At 45.7% G+C, this 14,442-nt stretch overlaps 1 protein-coding gene across 2 annotated transcripts; it reads right to left on the bottom strand.

The window, feature by feature from the left end:
* Nucleotides 1–1,482: 1,482 nt before the first annotated feature.
* Nucleotides 1,483–14,253, bottom strand: arrdc1a (arrestin domain containing 1a). 2 transcript variants are annotated; one of them, XM_035640678.2, is made up of 8 exons: nt 14,066–14,253; nt 10,040–10,150; nt 9,548–9,598; nt 7,552–7,706; nt 6,870–7,052; nt 5,795–5,971; nt 4,122–4,647; nt 1,483–2,619 (listed from the first exon to the last, which is right to left on the bottom strand). In XM_035640678.2, the coding sequence occupies exons 1-8, from the start codon at nt 14,181–14,183 to the stop codon at nt 2,597–2,599; spliced, it is 1,344 nt and encodes a 447-aa protein (XP_035496571.2). In that variant the 5' UTR covers nt 14,184–14,253; the 3' UTR covers nt 1,483–2,596. The 2 variants fall into 2 exon arrangements, with proteins under 2 accessions (XP_035496571.2, XP_035496570.2); XM_035640677.2 differs by having other exon boundaries at nt 1,483–2,556.
* Nucleotides 14,254–14,442: the final 189 nt, after the last annotated feature.

Below are 14,442 nucleotides of genomic sequence, written 5' to 3'. Positions count from 1 at the left end.
TGGGGGCCGGGGAGAGCCAGAGTCTGTGAAAGAGGGAAAACAACATGTATAAAATAGTCATGATTCGGATTCAGAAAAGATTCCGCCGGTTAATTATTTGTTTACACTAGATGTAACAAAGTCAAAGGTAACCAGGTTCACTTACAACCATTTGGAGCGCGAAGGCTGGTTACACAGAAAATAAAAATCCACTGAAGTCGCGGATTTAATTCATGGAATTAAAAGCGAAAACGGAAGTAGGCGACAGTGAACCCTCTTGTCATCAGAGTGTGATCCGGAGCAAAGACATTTTTTTATTTAACAAATGAACCGAAATGCTGGTTTTTATTTATTTACTATATTAAATTGTATTATTTTTAATATAAAAGGAGTGAATGTAAATAAATATAAAAAACAGCTTTTACATTCCCAACATGCCTCTTCGAAATCTGAGAGAGAAAACAAAGCTGCCACTCAATTTTCTTTTTCCTAAAATGTTAGCCTCAAATATGCATATGCATAATTTGCATTATAGTCTGAATACTCATTTTTGTACAATGGACAATTTCTGATTCTTTATTTAAAGTTCTTTACTGTAGCCTAAAGATCCAACACTTGTAACAGATCATGTCTATTCTAATATAACAGAGAACCTTCAGCATCAGTCAGGATTCACGTTCCTCCTTCGTTCCTCCTCACCTGGGCAGAGGAGGAAAAGAACTGGACCGCTGCTCTGTGGTTCCAAGTCCTCTTTTGAGATGAGAGTCAATCAACTTTGAATTTCATTTGGAAATCAAGGTCAGAGAATCTGGATCTGAGTGGCTTGAAGTCCAGCGTGAAGTTTCTGCAGTCAGTGATGAGTCGAGGCGCCGGGTCACCTGCTGGTGTTTTTTCATCCAGTCCAAAGTCAACGCAGCCTTCTGACAGGAGATTTCAGAGAACTTCACGCTGAAGTCTGCTGACCAGCTTTATGGAAATGCCGATTTTCCTTTCCAGCAGGACTTCCCCCTGCCCACAGTGCCAAAACTACTACTGACTGATTTGCTGACCATGATATTTCTGTGCCTGATAGGCTTGCCAACTCTTACGGCCTGAACCCCAGAGAATACATGGGGTATTGTCAAGAGGAAGATGAGAAACAGTCGACCCGACAATACAGACGCGCTGAAGAATGCTATTAAAGCAACCTGGGCTTCAATAACGTCCCCACGGCACGCTGTATTGATGCAGCCATTCATTCTAAAAGAGGCCATGACCAAGTATTGAGGGCATAAAAGAAGTTGGACATTGTAAAAGATTTTTAATTGATCTTCGTAAATATGCTATCATTTTGAGACACTGGAATCTGTGATTTTTTTTTATGAGCTGTAAGCTGTAATCATTGAAATTTATACAAGAAACGGCTCGAAATATCTCACTTCACGACAGACCTGGAGTAATACTAGAATAAGAACAGAAACACTCGAGTGAGAAATAAGAAATAAGAAACTGCTCGACACAAAGTCCTTCGAACAGATTTATTAGAATCCAGAGAGCAGTTGAAAAAAACTCGAAACAATAAATAAACGTAGTTTTTGCCTGCGTGTTTGAGGGGCTTAATCAGATCCAGAAATGTGTAAATGTTTATATAAAAATGTATTTCGCAAGACTTTGTGATTGAAACAGTTGCTAAACTACTGATATTACAGCTACAGTCATTAAAACGCAGTTCAAGGACACGAAAGAAGCAAACGATCAGACATGGCAGAAATCTAAAGAGGCTGAATAACTAAAACATTTAAAAAATCCTGATTAAAAGGCAAATTAAAAAAAAAAAAAAAGATCTCTCCAAACGACATCGTTCATCTAGTCTCAAATATGCAGAAAAAAGATGATTTCATCTGTTTCCAACCGGGGAAAAAAGGTTCACTTCTTTGCCCTGTCCTAAAATAATATTCGATTAAACGTCAGATGAATCATTTCACGTTTCCTACGTGGAACCTTCAAACGTGACATCACAGATGACGTATACTTCGAAATAAAAAAAATTAAAAATTGACTCCCGTCACGTTCTCTTTCCTTTCATACAAAGTGCTTAAAACAAACTAAAGTAAAATGTTGATTTTTAAAAAAAGGACGGTGGTAAATTGCAAGGGGAGAATCAACCCCCCCCCCACTAGGGTTATTTTAAGCTACTTGTTCACTGGGCAGCAGCGGTTGTGTCTCAGGGTCAATTCACATTCACTTCAATTCAAAATGCCGATTCTCAAACACTTAGAAACTAGCACAAAAACCAGGGACGGAGGCCTGAAATCAACCCGCCACACCAGGTCAAACGAAGTTTGCTCTGCGTCTTTTCATCCTTTTTTTCGTTCGATTTGCTTCGAACTTTTGAAAAAAAACAACAACAACAAAAAACGACGACGGGACGTTTTTCGGGGAACTCATCATTACGGTAGACAGACTGAAAGCGGGTCGCAGTCGGACAGTTTCTTTTTGACTTCAGAGTGACTCGGCCGTCCACCGGGTGGGAGCGTTCCTGGGTCGTCGTCCGTCCACTTCATGTGTTGCAGCTCTCGTCATAAGAAGGTGGAGCCTCTGCAACAGACAGACACCATCAGACCACCGGGTTAGCGCCTTAGGAGACAGCCACAGTCGTCACTACAGTTAAGAAACAAAAAGTACAATCGTCCATACACTTTTTGACAATTTATTTCGCTTTGCTATGAATGCCTAACTCTGTGCATCACCTTCTTATTTATGTCTAATGTTAAATTATAGTGTTTTTGTTCAAATGCTGTATTTATATTCAGCTTTAATGAATGTTAATTTGTATTACCCATAAAGCTTAATTAGCAGTTCCCTTTTCAGCCCCCCAGAGTCTTTTCTTCCTGGTACTCCTTGCAGACCGCAAAAAGCCTCAAGAGCCTTCGCCAATCAGGCAGGGTGGCCAGAATGCAGCCTGGCAGTCAAAACCCAGGGCAGATTCAAATTCTCCGACACTTGTTGCAGCTCTTTTGGCTTTTCACTTCAACCTCGAAGAATGCAACGCAGACAAGCAAACACCAGTGGCCGAAACATCGGGTGTCACTTAGTGTCCTCGCACGAGGAGGACTCGGGGGATTAAAGGAGACGTGTTGTGCTTTTTCAGTTTTTCCCTTTTCCCTTAATGTGTTAAATTGTTTTTTGGGGGGGTTATTTAAAAAGATCCGCAGAGTTAAAAAAAAAAAAAGCCCAAAGTCCGCGGTAAAAGGGAGCTCCTCTCCCCGACAGAAAACACTTGCTCCTGAAACGCCTCGTCTGTAGTCCGGCCGACGCTTCCGTAAACAACGCGATATCACGGTGTCACGTAAAACCAAGCGTTTCAGACAGAGGCTGGATAGAGAGACAGACGAATTCCGGGAGCTCATATAAATTTTGCTCTGCCAGAATACTGTCTGGATCCCCTCCACTGGGAGGTGATTTCCCTCCGGCCGGAGGAAAACTTTGCCGGTCCAATCACAACCGATTATCTGATGGTGGGCGGGGTTTACACCACGACGCGGATGGAGGCCACTTTTGTCAACCACCAAAATGGCTGCCGCTGATGAACGCGCATTTGAATAGGGTACCTGATTTCTCCCCCAATAAAAACGACAACGCTCATTCACGGACACAGTGGAATCATCATCACATCATCTCCTCTCTGCTCTATAGTCCGTTGACATTTTCTCGTCGCTCAACAGACGTCACGCGCTTCATCTGCGTCCGTTGGGAACGCCCCTTGGAAATCGTCAAGTATTAGTTTGGCTACGCCAGGCTGGAATGAGGAGCTGCGTAAATGGACAGTATTGACATGAAATTGATGTGTGTTCAGAATATGAGAGCATGTAAACCTTTTTCAAGTAATAGCCAAAAACTAAATTCATGAACCTGAATATGAGCATAACACGCCTCCTTTAAAGGTAATGAACACGATATTCCCTGGCACTAGAGGTCATACTTTCACCAGGATCACAGACCAAAACAAATGCTTCGTTCATTGGCCCCAACTCCATGAGCCTCATCCGTGGGTAGATGCTCCTGTCAGCGTCTGGGCCTCCATTCGAGACCCCCGGGTCGGTTTTATGTGTTTGTGTGTCTTTTTTTCCTTGAGAGCACAAAATGAGTATATGCCAACTGACCTTGTGGATAAGCTGACGTGCCGTAGTCCGGAGGCAGGATGAGTGTTGTCGGTACTGAGCCAGGGGCACTCTCAGGGGGGTAAGGTGCCGTGGCCCCCGGGGGCCCACCGAACCCACCTGGCGCAGCGCTAGGCCCACTGGGCGGCTGGTTCTGGGGGAAAAACAGACCCGGAGCATAGCTGAAAGCGTTGGGCGACACCAGCTGAGACTGCCGCTTGTTGGGGTAGCCATCGTTCGCCGGAGCCCCACCCTCCGCTCCTTGGTGGTACTCCGCTGGAGGTGCGCTGGGGGATTGATGGGAAGACATCCTGGGGCGAGGGGTGGGACGGGGAGCAGGTTTAGGGCCGGGGCGAGGGGTGGGCGTGGGAACGGCGGCGGAGGTGGCGTCGGCCGGCGTCGGCGTATCCTCGGCTGCAGCGGAGGACGTGGGTGCCCTTTTTCTGGAAGGGTGGCGTTTTTTGTCAAGCGAGACGTTCCCGATGTGGATGGGTAACGTCAACAAGACGTCAGGGGATTTGAGACTGACCTTTTTAACCAGAGGAAAAGAGAAAGTTGGTTACGTTTCCCACAAGAATACAGACTCCATACCAAACCCAATCATGTGCTTGATCCTCTCGAATCGCTTTCTAGCCGACGCTGTCTTCAGAATGCAAAACTCATAATGAAGAAAAACACAGTAGGATTTGCAGAATGAAGTGCGGCCAATGTGGACAGTGCTCCATTAGAGATCCACAGAAATTCACCTTGGACCATTAATGTGACAATTATGCCAATAGAACAACAAATGAGCCATTTTCAGGCTCGGACTCTGTGACAAGGCACTTTTCATTTTAATACTTAATTTGCAATTGAAGCAGCACGACAACTAAGGACCATCCTAAGTGAGAGGGACGCTCACCCTCTCTCCTCAGTCAATCATCAAATACATTTTCTGATTCATCAAATTGCCTGGTGCCTTTTTTGGAGTCCACCAAGCTCTGAATGACAGGAAAGTACTCTGGGGTTTTTTCTAGATATTCACTCATCATAATAATGATGAATAATAATAAATAATACATTTCATTGATAGAATCCTGGTGTGACTATCAGTGTAGTTCTCTGTACTATTTTGCCATATTGATGTGATGGGGATAAACATTAAAATAGCGATAATAATATTATTATTATCATAGTTATTATATATTATTATTACCAAACCTAAAATTGGCCACTTCAGGGAGCACTGCGTTTAATTCCTTGCTGCAAAAGTCACCCGACGGGGGTTTGTTACACAACAGCATCTGGGATGGAAAAACATTTCTAAAAATAATTGGCAGGTGATAGGATGTCTGTACGGCGGCGGAGAAAAAAACACAGAATTTCTGACATTAAAGTCGTAAACTTACGTGAGAAAAAAAACTTCTCTGAGATTAAAGTGGTAAATTCATTGCTTTAAACAACTAATCTGCAAATATAAAATGTATGTCCTATTGTTTTGTGACCAAGAGTTGGTGGTGGGAGGGCCAATGGCTCTTTCCACTGAATATGCAAAAGGTTGCTGTTCACAGTTTAACCCAGGCAAGGTCAGCAGCTACAATTGTATTACAACAATACTAAGGTGTCCGACACAGGTTGTCGATCAAAAGCACAAAAAACAAACTTAATCACTGACAGTGTATATGAGCAGATCTTACTTTAACATAGTATTCAATCTTGATGAGTTCACAGCCAGCCAGCGAGGACTGCGGCAGAGGGGGAATGATGATCTGCTCCTTCCACTCCACCTCCTTGCCGGCTTTCACCACACCTCCCTCCACCTCCACCATGGCCCTCGCATCGTGGGTGGGCCTCTTCGTCTCATAGGTCACTCTCTGAAAACACGTGAAGGTTTTTATTACAGGTGACATATAATGCAAAAAGACCACCCTGTCGTTTTTTTCTGAGCTGGCTAAACCCTACTGCCTGGCTCTGAACCACTGGTTCAGATTTCTCTCCCACTGTGATGTCACAGTTGGACTCTTTTGGGGGTAACCTGCAATCTGAGAATCTCCACTTCTCTGGTGAGAAGGGGCGTGACATTTCCTACACATTTTGAAGACGGTTGACCAATCACAACAGGCCGGGCCAGATGGCCAATCAGAGCAGACTGGGGTTTATCAGGAGGCGGGGCTAAAATAAATCCAGGCGTTTCAGACAGAGGGTGAAAAGAGGAGCTGCAGGAATGGGCAGTGTGAGAACACTGATGCCTTTTCTGAACATTAGAGCATGTGAACCTTTTCAAGTGGTCACACAAATTAAAACTACGAACCTGAATATGAGCATTATATGTCACCTTTAACAATTGAATTTGGTTAAAATAACTTTGCATCCTTCATACCACAACGTGGCATAAAAAAACCCTGGTTGGTGACATTACGCACTTAAGGTTGAGCACTTGGATAAATATGGTGACACGAACAACATTACCCTGATTCCTAAAATTGGCCATAATAAACATTAGATATTGTCCCAAAGCAACAATGAGCGAATCGTCGAGGAAATCAACAAATTTACACAATCGACGTCATCGATTACGTAGACGTGTCGTTGCAGCCATAGACCTTAGTCTGAGAACATTACACATTGGTATAACAATATTGTATTAGCTTCAAAGAGCCTACAATGTGAGATTAAGTGGACGACGAAAATTTGGAAAAAGTTGTTTAATCTATTTCGGTCTGTAAGCGCAAAACATGACCTGAGCTGTAAACAGCGTGTGCTGTACTGCACCTGCATCAGGCTGGCCGCCATGTGGCCCGTACTCTTCCCGGACTGGTTGTGGATGTTGGCGGTCACCTGGATGACCTGGCCCGGCGTGTAACCCTTCATGTCGGTCTCGGCCTTCAGGACCACCGTGCCCGTCTTCACCAGCATGTAGGTGAACTGCTGGGTCACCGCAGAGGACGTGGTTCCCTGCGCAGTGTCGGGAAGGGGGGGGGGGGGAAGGGGGGGAAACACCATGGATTTATCAAGTGCTGACAGTGACTGACGGCGCTGGTCACATCTGGAAAGCCACGGCGAGGGGTGCGCGGGTTGGAGGAAACCAAGTGATTTATGCAGGGGTAATAAACAGCTGATGCTATAACGTCGGCTTTTATTTCAATAAATTTAACATCATTTCCTCGGATCGTTTAGTTGCTCCCCCTTATCATTCTTAATTACTGATAAAAGTGTGACTGATAAGAGTGTGTGTGTGTGTGTGTGTGTGTGTGTGTGTGTGTGTGTGTGTGTGTGTGTGTGTGTGTGTGTGTGTGTGTGTAATCAAGGAGGTTATTTTTTTGCAGCGTCTGTTGTTTGTTGTCGGGGTGTTTTCTTCTCTGTCAGCAGGATTACGCAAAGCCTACAGGACAAATTCCCATGAAACTCGGTAGAGAGGATGGGGGCATGGGCCAAGAAGGAAGCAATGTCTCACCCATATGTCAGGCACTTCATTCAGGTTCAGGAGGCTCAGCAGGTAGAAAGCCTTCTCGGCGTTGTAGTCCTTGGCGAACCGCGGCGTGTCGATGAAAGCCCTCACTCTGTAAATGATTCTGCCGTAGTTGCCTTCAAAAGATGTCGGAGCGGTGGCTGTGGGGGGAGGGCGGGGGGGGTAAGCTTTAGTTGTATCTCTTGCAGTGACAAAATGAAAAAACAGAATAATACACTTTTCCCAGTTTCTACTCTTCCCACCAAGAAGCGACGTATTATTGACACGTGGCAGATCATTTCACCATGTTAAGTCACTGACTCGTTGCACGCAGAACGTACGATGACAACAGTCACAGGAAGTAACCCCGTGAAAACCAGTTCCCCTCTTGACTTTTTTACTTGCAAACATGAAAACCAGACTCGGCAGGGTGTCCCGAGAGACGCCTGCGGGCTCTCCGGCTGGCGAACGCGCACGTGCGGTTCGGATGACGGATTTAGACCGACAACAGTAAAAGGGACCGGTCGGGCTGGTTTTGAGTTTCTGTGAAGTGCCTCGTCTCACCGTGCAGGAGGCTTCTTTTTCTTTTTTTTTTAACAAGGGAAGAATGAATGGCAGCGGGCGAGTGGCCCGAACAAAGGCTCAGCGCAAGTTGTGTCTCATGCGGGAGGGACGACGGGATAAACCGGGGTCGTGCGACTGCACCACGGAGACCACCCAGGTTATTGATCTCTTCACCATAAGACGTCGAAATGTTTCCTTTAATACCGACTTACCCGTCCCAGGATCTTCAGATCAATCTAGATTAATTGACTCAGGGTTCGGCCACAGTCAAAAACTCCCTTGTTGTTGCTTCATAGTCAAATCTGAAAAGGTTGCTGATGTCACCGGGGGCGTACTCCGGAGAGCGGAACACGCCGACGGCGGGCTGACATCATCCCGTGAACATCATGCGATGATGTGATGTCGGTCTTGAGGGGAACGTCATGAGGTCAAGGAAAGGTGTCAAGGTGAACTCACGGGACCGACGGCGCTGCTCAGATCCATACTCCTTCACCCAGTTCTTTAAATGACTGATTAATACATGACTATGACCCCGAAGAGACGCACGTCATCATGTCCGTTACTGTTACATATGAATCATAACAAACACACTGAAACGTGCTGATGGAGCCGCTGAGGTCTTTGCAGTTCGTCTTCGGAAATGCGTAGTTTCACCACGACGGACGCATCAACAACATCCGCCGTCGCGTGGCGACGTGGTTTAGTGTCAGAGGAGTCGGATTCTCTGAGCAGCTTCAGTCCTCCGAGTTCACCTCTACACCTCTCCTTTGACCTCATGACGTTTTCCACTGAGGTCTAGGAATAGCAGATCGGAAGGACAATTCAACCGCATCCCTAGATCCGCCACTGCAGAGCGGCATTCATCCAGAGGCCTCTGGGCTCTTCATGGAGCGTTACCCCTCTCACTGTACACACGGGGTCCCCCCCTCCCCCCGCCCCTTCTTTTACCCACCTCACGGCAGATTTCCTTTAAACCGTAGCAATTTCCAAATGTTAATCCACCTCGGCATGATAAAAGTCGAGCTGGTTCCAGCGAATATTGGAAAGCAAGGGGCAAATGTTTCACACGGAACTCGTGAGCCGATGGGTGAACGATGGGATAAGAGTTCCATCATCCCCCGTGCTGCCGAACCATAACAGGATCAGGGCAAAGTGTGCGGTGTGCCCGGGCCTGTCTGTCAGGCGGTGGAAATGCGAGAGCAACACACACACACACACACACACACACACACACACACACACACACACACACACACACACACACACACACACACACACACACACACACACACACACACACACACACACACACACACACACACACACACACACACACACACACACACACACACACACACACACACACACACACACACACACACACACACACACACACACGTGTGATGATGACAAGCGTTCATCACCTCCAAGATCCTACCTGGTATGAGAAACTTGAAGGGGAATGTGTGTTCTCCCAGCTTCAGGGTTCCTGTGTGGGGCGACAGAGAGGAGAGAGGAGAGAGGACGTTGATCGGGGAAAATATGCTGACAATCACTCCGCACGACGCGTTCACACTCCTCACCCTTCGGTCACTTTTTCCACAGTAGGGGTTTTTGCCCGCCCCCCCCCCCCCCCCATCAAATCAGTTAGCGATTAAAATTTAGCAGTCGATTACTAATCGATTCCTCGATTAAACCATCGCAGCTCTGGAAAGAATCTGCAGGCGCGTGCTGAGAGTGGAGAGTCGTGCAACTGTAATTCAAGCCATAATAAGTGCACGCATAGATCTGTGAATGTCTAGATAAAATGCGTGCATAGACATTAATGTCCGAAGGGCAAAGTGTCAATTGGCGATTTGTGTCCTCGGTGGGGGGGGGGGTTTAACCTTCGGGTTGACCCCCTTTACCGCTCGGCGTCTCCGCTGCTCACCTTTGTCGGCGACGGAGACGGTGCTGTTGAAGTACTGCTCCTCCTCCGTCCACGCCGTGTCGTTGACCTTGTTCGTGACGCCGCAGAAGCCGTTGCAGTTCACTTTGATGGCTGTCGGGGGGGGGGGGGGGGGGGGGGTGGGGGCACAAGTGCAGGTTTTAAGCCACAGCAACGTTATCAGACAGTCGATTGAAACATTTCCTCTCCAGGAGGAGGAAACGTAGGCACGGGGGGGGGGTTTCGCCTAAAGCCCAGATAAGAGATTATATGAAACTTTGCATTTAACTGAAGGAAGTAAGAACTGGTTGGACGTCCGTAACCCAGGTGAGCTTGCTCTCAACAAACCTTCCACGTTCAAATTGCCCGTAGTAAGTCGAGTTGGCGCGACCAACATCCAACCCGGCAGACCGGTTTGTCGCAGCAAGAGTTCTACTATTCTTTTTCTAAACGTGAAATATCGGATCACTGGACTGCTGGGACTATTTCCAGCCGCTGGATGAACACTGCTAGTGTACTGTAGTATATCAGCGTGACGCTTCCAGCGTCAGAGTGGGATGCAGCTCTTCTAAAGTTTTTATTCCATGTCCATCCGTCGATGTCGATTCATTTTTGTTTCCAGGTACAATCACACAATGAGAGAGCTCAATGTCTCGAGGTCGAATACAAGGTAGCAATGGCTCATCTTTCTTGTCTTTGTCTTTTTCCATGTATTCATAGGACATAAAAGACGTATTCATCACGTCTATTTTGCACGTACAATATGCAAATGCACTTCTTTTTTATCCATGTCTAGTCTGAACATGAAGTGTGCACAGTGCACTTCGGGGGACCAGATCCCAACAAACCAAACGTGGGGCAATGTGGGACAGTTATGTGAATATCTATTTTTCTTTTATTAAAGAAGCATTTTATGGAGCTAATTTATTCCCTCATTCTTGGGAACGATGTTCTTCTGTCGGCGACGTTGTGGTTCGCTTATAGGTCAAGTGAGTGGCGGACTGAATGTACACTTTACATTTTAGGTTCAATAAATGTTTTTTTCTTGATTCAAGCTCAATTGATATGGTTGTATTTGTCATTTTTATTTGTTTTTTACGATCAAGTTCATGGTTAAACTCAAAAATCAAGCCTCAATTACATTTCTTTGTCATAAAGACATCTCAGAATCATATATACATTTATATACACACATATATAAAGATACACACATATTAAACACAATTGCATTTACGCTTGTGTCTTGTGTTCAGTGTGGTCACAACGTTGCCGGCGACAATTCATCTCAGGTGCATTCGCGCCCCTCACGGCCATGAGGTCAAATAACTACCTGACTGCAATCTGACCGCACAAAAACATTGAGCGGAGAAAAATAAAAGTGAGACTTCGAGAATCAAGTCGTAATATTAGGAGAATAAAGTCGTGCTATTATACAAAATTAAGTCGGAAATTTATAATGATAAAGTTGTCATTTTACGAGAAATATTGTAATTATATTTAATATTATATCACGGAAAAATAACTGCAACCCAGGAAACAGGCGTGAGCCCTGACACCTTCTCTAGTGTGGTGCCACACCGACAACAGGAACGTTCAATATCATGTTATCACTGTTGAGCGTTTCTTTAATGATTTTGCTCGTTGACCTAAACTGAAGTACAGTAGCTTCTCAAAGTTTCTCCACGTTCCCTATTTTAACACACGGGACTGCTCTTCTGACATTCCTCCACTAAAATAACAATCATTTACGACTTCAATCTCATAAAATCACGACTTTATTCTCAAATTATTCGATTTTATTCTCGTTGAATTACGACTTTCCTGTCATAATATTACAACTTTAAACGTGTTATATTAAGACTTTATTCTTGTAAATTTTCAACTTTGTTCCTGAGATTACGACTTTAATCTCGTAATATTACAACTTCCTTCTTAAATCTTTTTGCTCTCATTGTGGCCCTAATACTCGTCGTACTCGTCGTAGTCGGGCAGCTCTGTATGAGTGTGGATTTTCATAAAACATATCCTCATAAAGCACGGCGTCGAAACAGTGATGTGACAGTTGAATCAGTTTAAACACAACAGTACATCTGACCTAATGGTGTTGATTTTTAATGACACTGAACTATATACAGTAAATGCAAAGGACTGGTGGGAACAGTCCATGGTACGCCCTTCGCCGCAGTCCTTTAATAACCTCAGCAGATGCATTGTGTCTGAGGCAAGCCGCACTGACTCATGACATCTGATTTTCAATGCAATGCAAATATTTGCCCAGCAATGCCACTTGTCATCTCACGGCCGAACCCACTTCACAAATCCATCAGTGATTCGCAGTGTTGGCGTGGAGAGAGAGAGTTTTTTTTTTTTTACCTGGGAGCCGACGGTCGAACCAGCTCTACCTGAGGAGGAATGTAAACAGACTGGAGGCCCCACAAGCACTCAAACAGAAACTCACACACACACACACACACACACACACACACACACACACACACACACACACACACACACACACACACACACACACACACACACACACACACACACACACACACACACACACACACACACACACACACACACACACACACACAGAGAGAGAAAAGTAAAAAGTCTTTCTAATTCACTGATTCTGCAGTGGTGATATTTTACATTTGCGTATTCACTATTTTAGAAGAACTTCATACTAGTGTTGAAGGGATTTTTTTTTTTCTTTCCGCAAAGTAGTTGCAGGTTCCATGTTGTCGCACGCGAGACCTCGTTCCTTGTTCTGGCGTCACGCGGCGGCGTACAGTTCATTCCCAGTCGGACAAAACTAGACGGACGACACCGCGACGTCACCGTGAACGTCAAACACACTTTCGGGGTCGTTATGAAAGTGACGGCACGTGATCAGACCTCGAGCGCGTCCTCGGTGTGTCTCGGGCGCGTTCACACTAAAGCTGCAACAGTTTCATCGACGAGTAACCGACGACTAAACTAATCGCCGACTGTTCTGATAATCGATCAATCGGTTCAAGTGTGTTTTGTGAAGAAGAAAAAAAGTCAAAATTCTCTGATTGCAGCTTCTTAAATGTGATTATTGTGATTATGTTCCGGTTTCTTTGCTCCTCGGTGACAGTGAAACTGAACATCTTTGGTCAAAACACGAAACGTAGGGTCGGGATTTGGGGGAAACACGATTGACATTTTTCACAGTTTTTGGACCAAACAACTAATCGACAGAATCGGCAGATTAATCGATATTGAAAATACGCAGCCCCAGTTCTCACCTTCTATACTTTGATGTGCCTCTTAGTGCATGAAACGTTTTGTTGGAACTGAAAACAGACATCATAATAATAATAATCATAATAATAATGATTGAAAATCTGAATTATTTTCCATTTTAAGTCATGGTAAAATATTGAATAACTGTCCCATTATTAGAATATATTTCTGGGGGGGGGGGGGGGGCTTGGCCTCATGGCCTCCCAACGGTCCCAGTCACGTCCCTGTCGCTGGGTCTGGGACAGCAGCAAAAATCTCTCACACTGAGACGGATCACAGTTATATCACATTATATATCGGACCATATTATTTTTCATGTATCGGTCATTATTTTCTCGACCAATCGATTCGTTGTTTGGTCCATAGAACAAAATCAAGTGTTTCCCCCAAAACCCCCGGGATGATGTTTGTGTTTTGTCCAGAGATATTCACTATATATATTTCACTGCCACAGAGGAGCAGAGAAACCAGAACGTGTTCACAGAGTTTTGGACTTGAACCGACTGATCGGCTATTAAAACAAGATGGCGATCACTTCGCTAGTCGATTACTAATCGATTAACCGTCGCAGCGCAACGTGTCGCACGTTTGTTTTTAACACAGTCGCCAAAGCTCCGAGGCGAAATTCACTCGCCACTCGACAGCCTCCATCACTTCCTTGTTTCTTCTCCCACCAGCCGGAGGAAGGCGCAGAGCCCGCGGGCCCCGGGCCGCCCGGGCCCCGGGCCCAGCGCGGGCGGGCGGGGGGCCTCTTACCTTTGCAGGTGAGCGCCTGGCCCAGTCTGACGCGCACGGTGCCGGAGATGGACTCGCCGGGGCCGTACACCACTTTGTTCTGGTCGAAGGCGATCTCGAACTCCTGGATCTTGCCCATGTCCGCCACGGATCCGCGGCGCTGCGCGACTGACGATCACCTGTGCGCACGAGCGACTGTGGGGGGGGGGGCGCGCGCACGTTTACGACACCTGCGCCCCGCCCCCTTCCGCGTGACGTCACCGCCCTCTCGGATGAAATGGCTCACCTGAGGTACAAAAAAAAACGTTCTGCCGGAAACTGTACCGTCTCAAATGAGACATTTAAACATAGATTTAGTTGTTTAAACTTTTATTATTATTACAATTATTACAATTCTT

This window comes from Scophthalmus maximus, chromosome 3 (assembly GCF_022379125.1).
Source record: "Scophthalmus maximus strain ysfricsl-2021 chromosome 3, ASM2237912v1, whole genome shotgun sequence".
In the NCBI taxonomy this organism is placed as follows: Eukaryota; Metazoa; Chordata; class Actinopteri; order Pleuronectiformes; family Scophthalmidae; genus Scophthalmus; species Scophthalmus maximus.
Note: the sequence above shows the minus strand (reverse complement) of the source record. Positions and strands in the feature narration are given on the sequence as shown.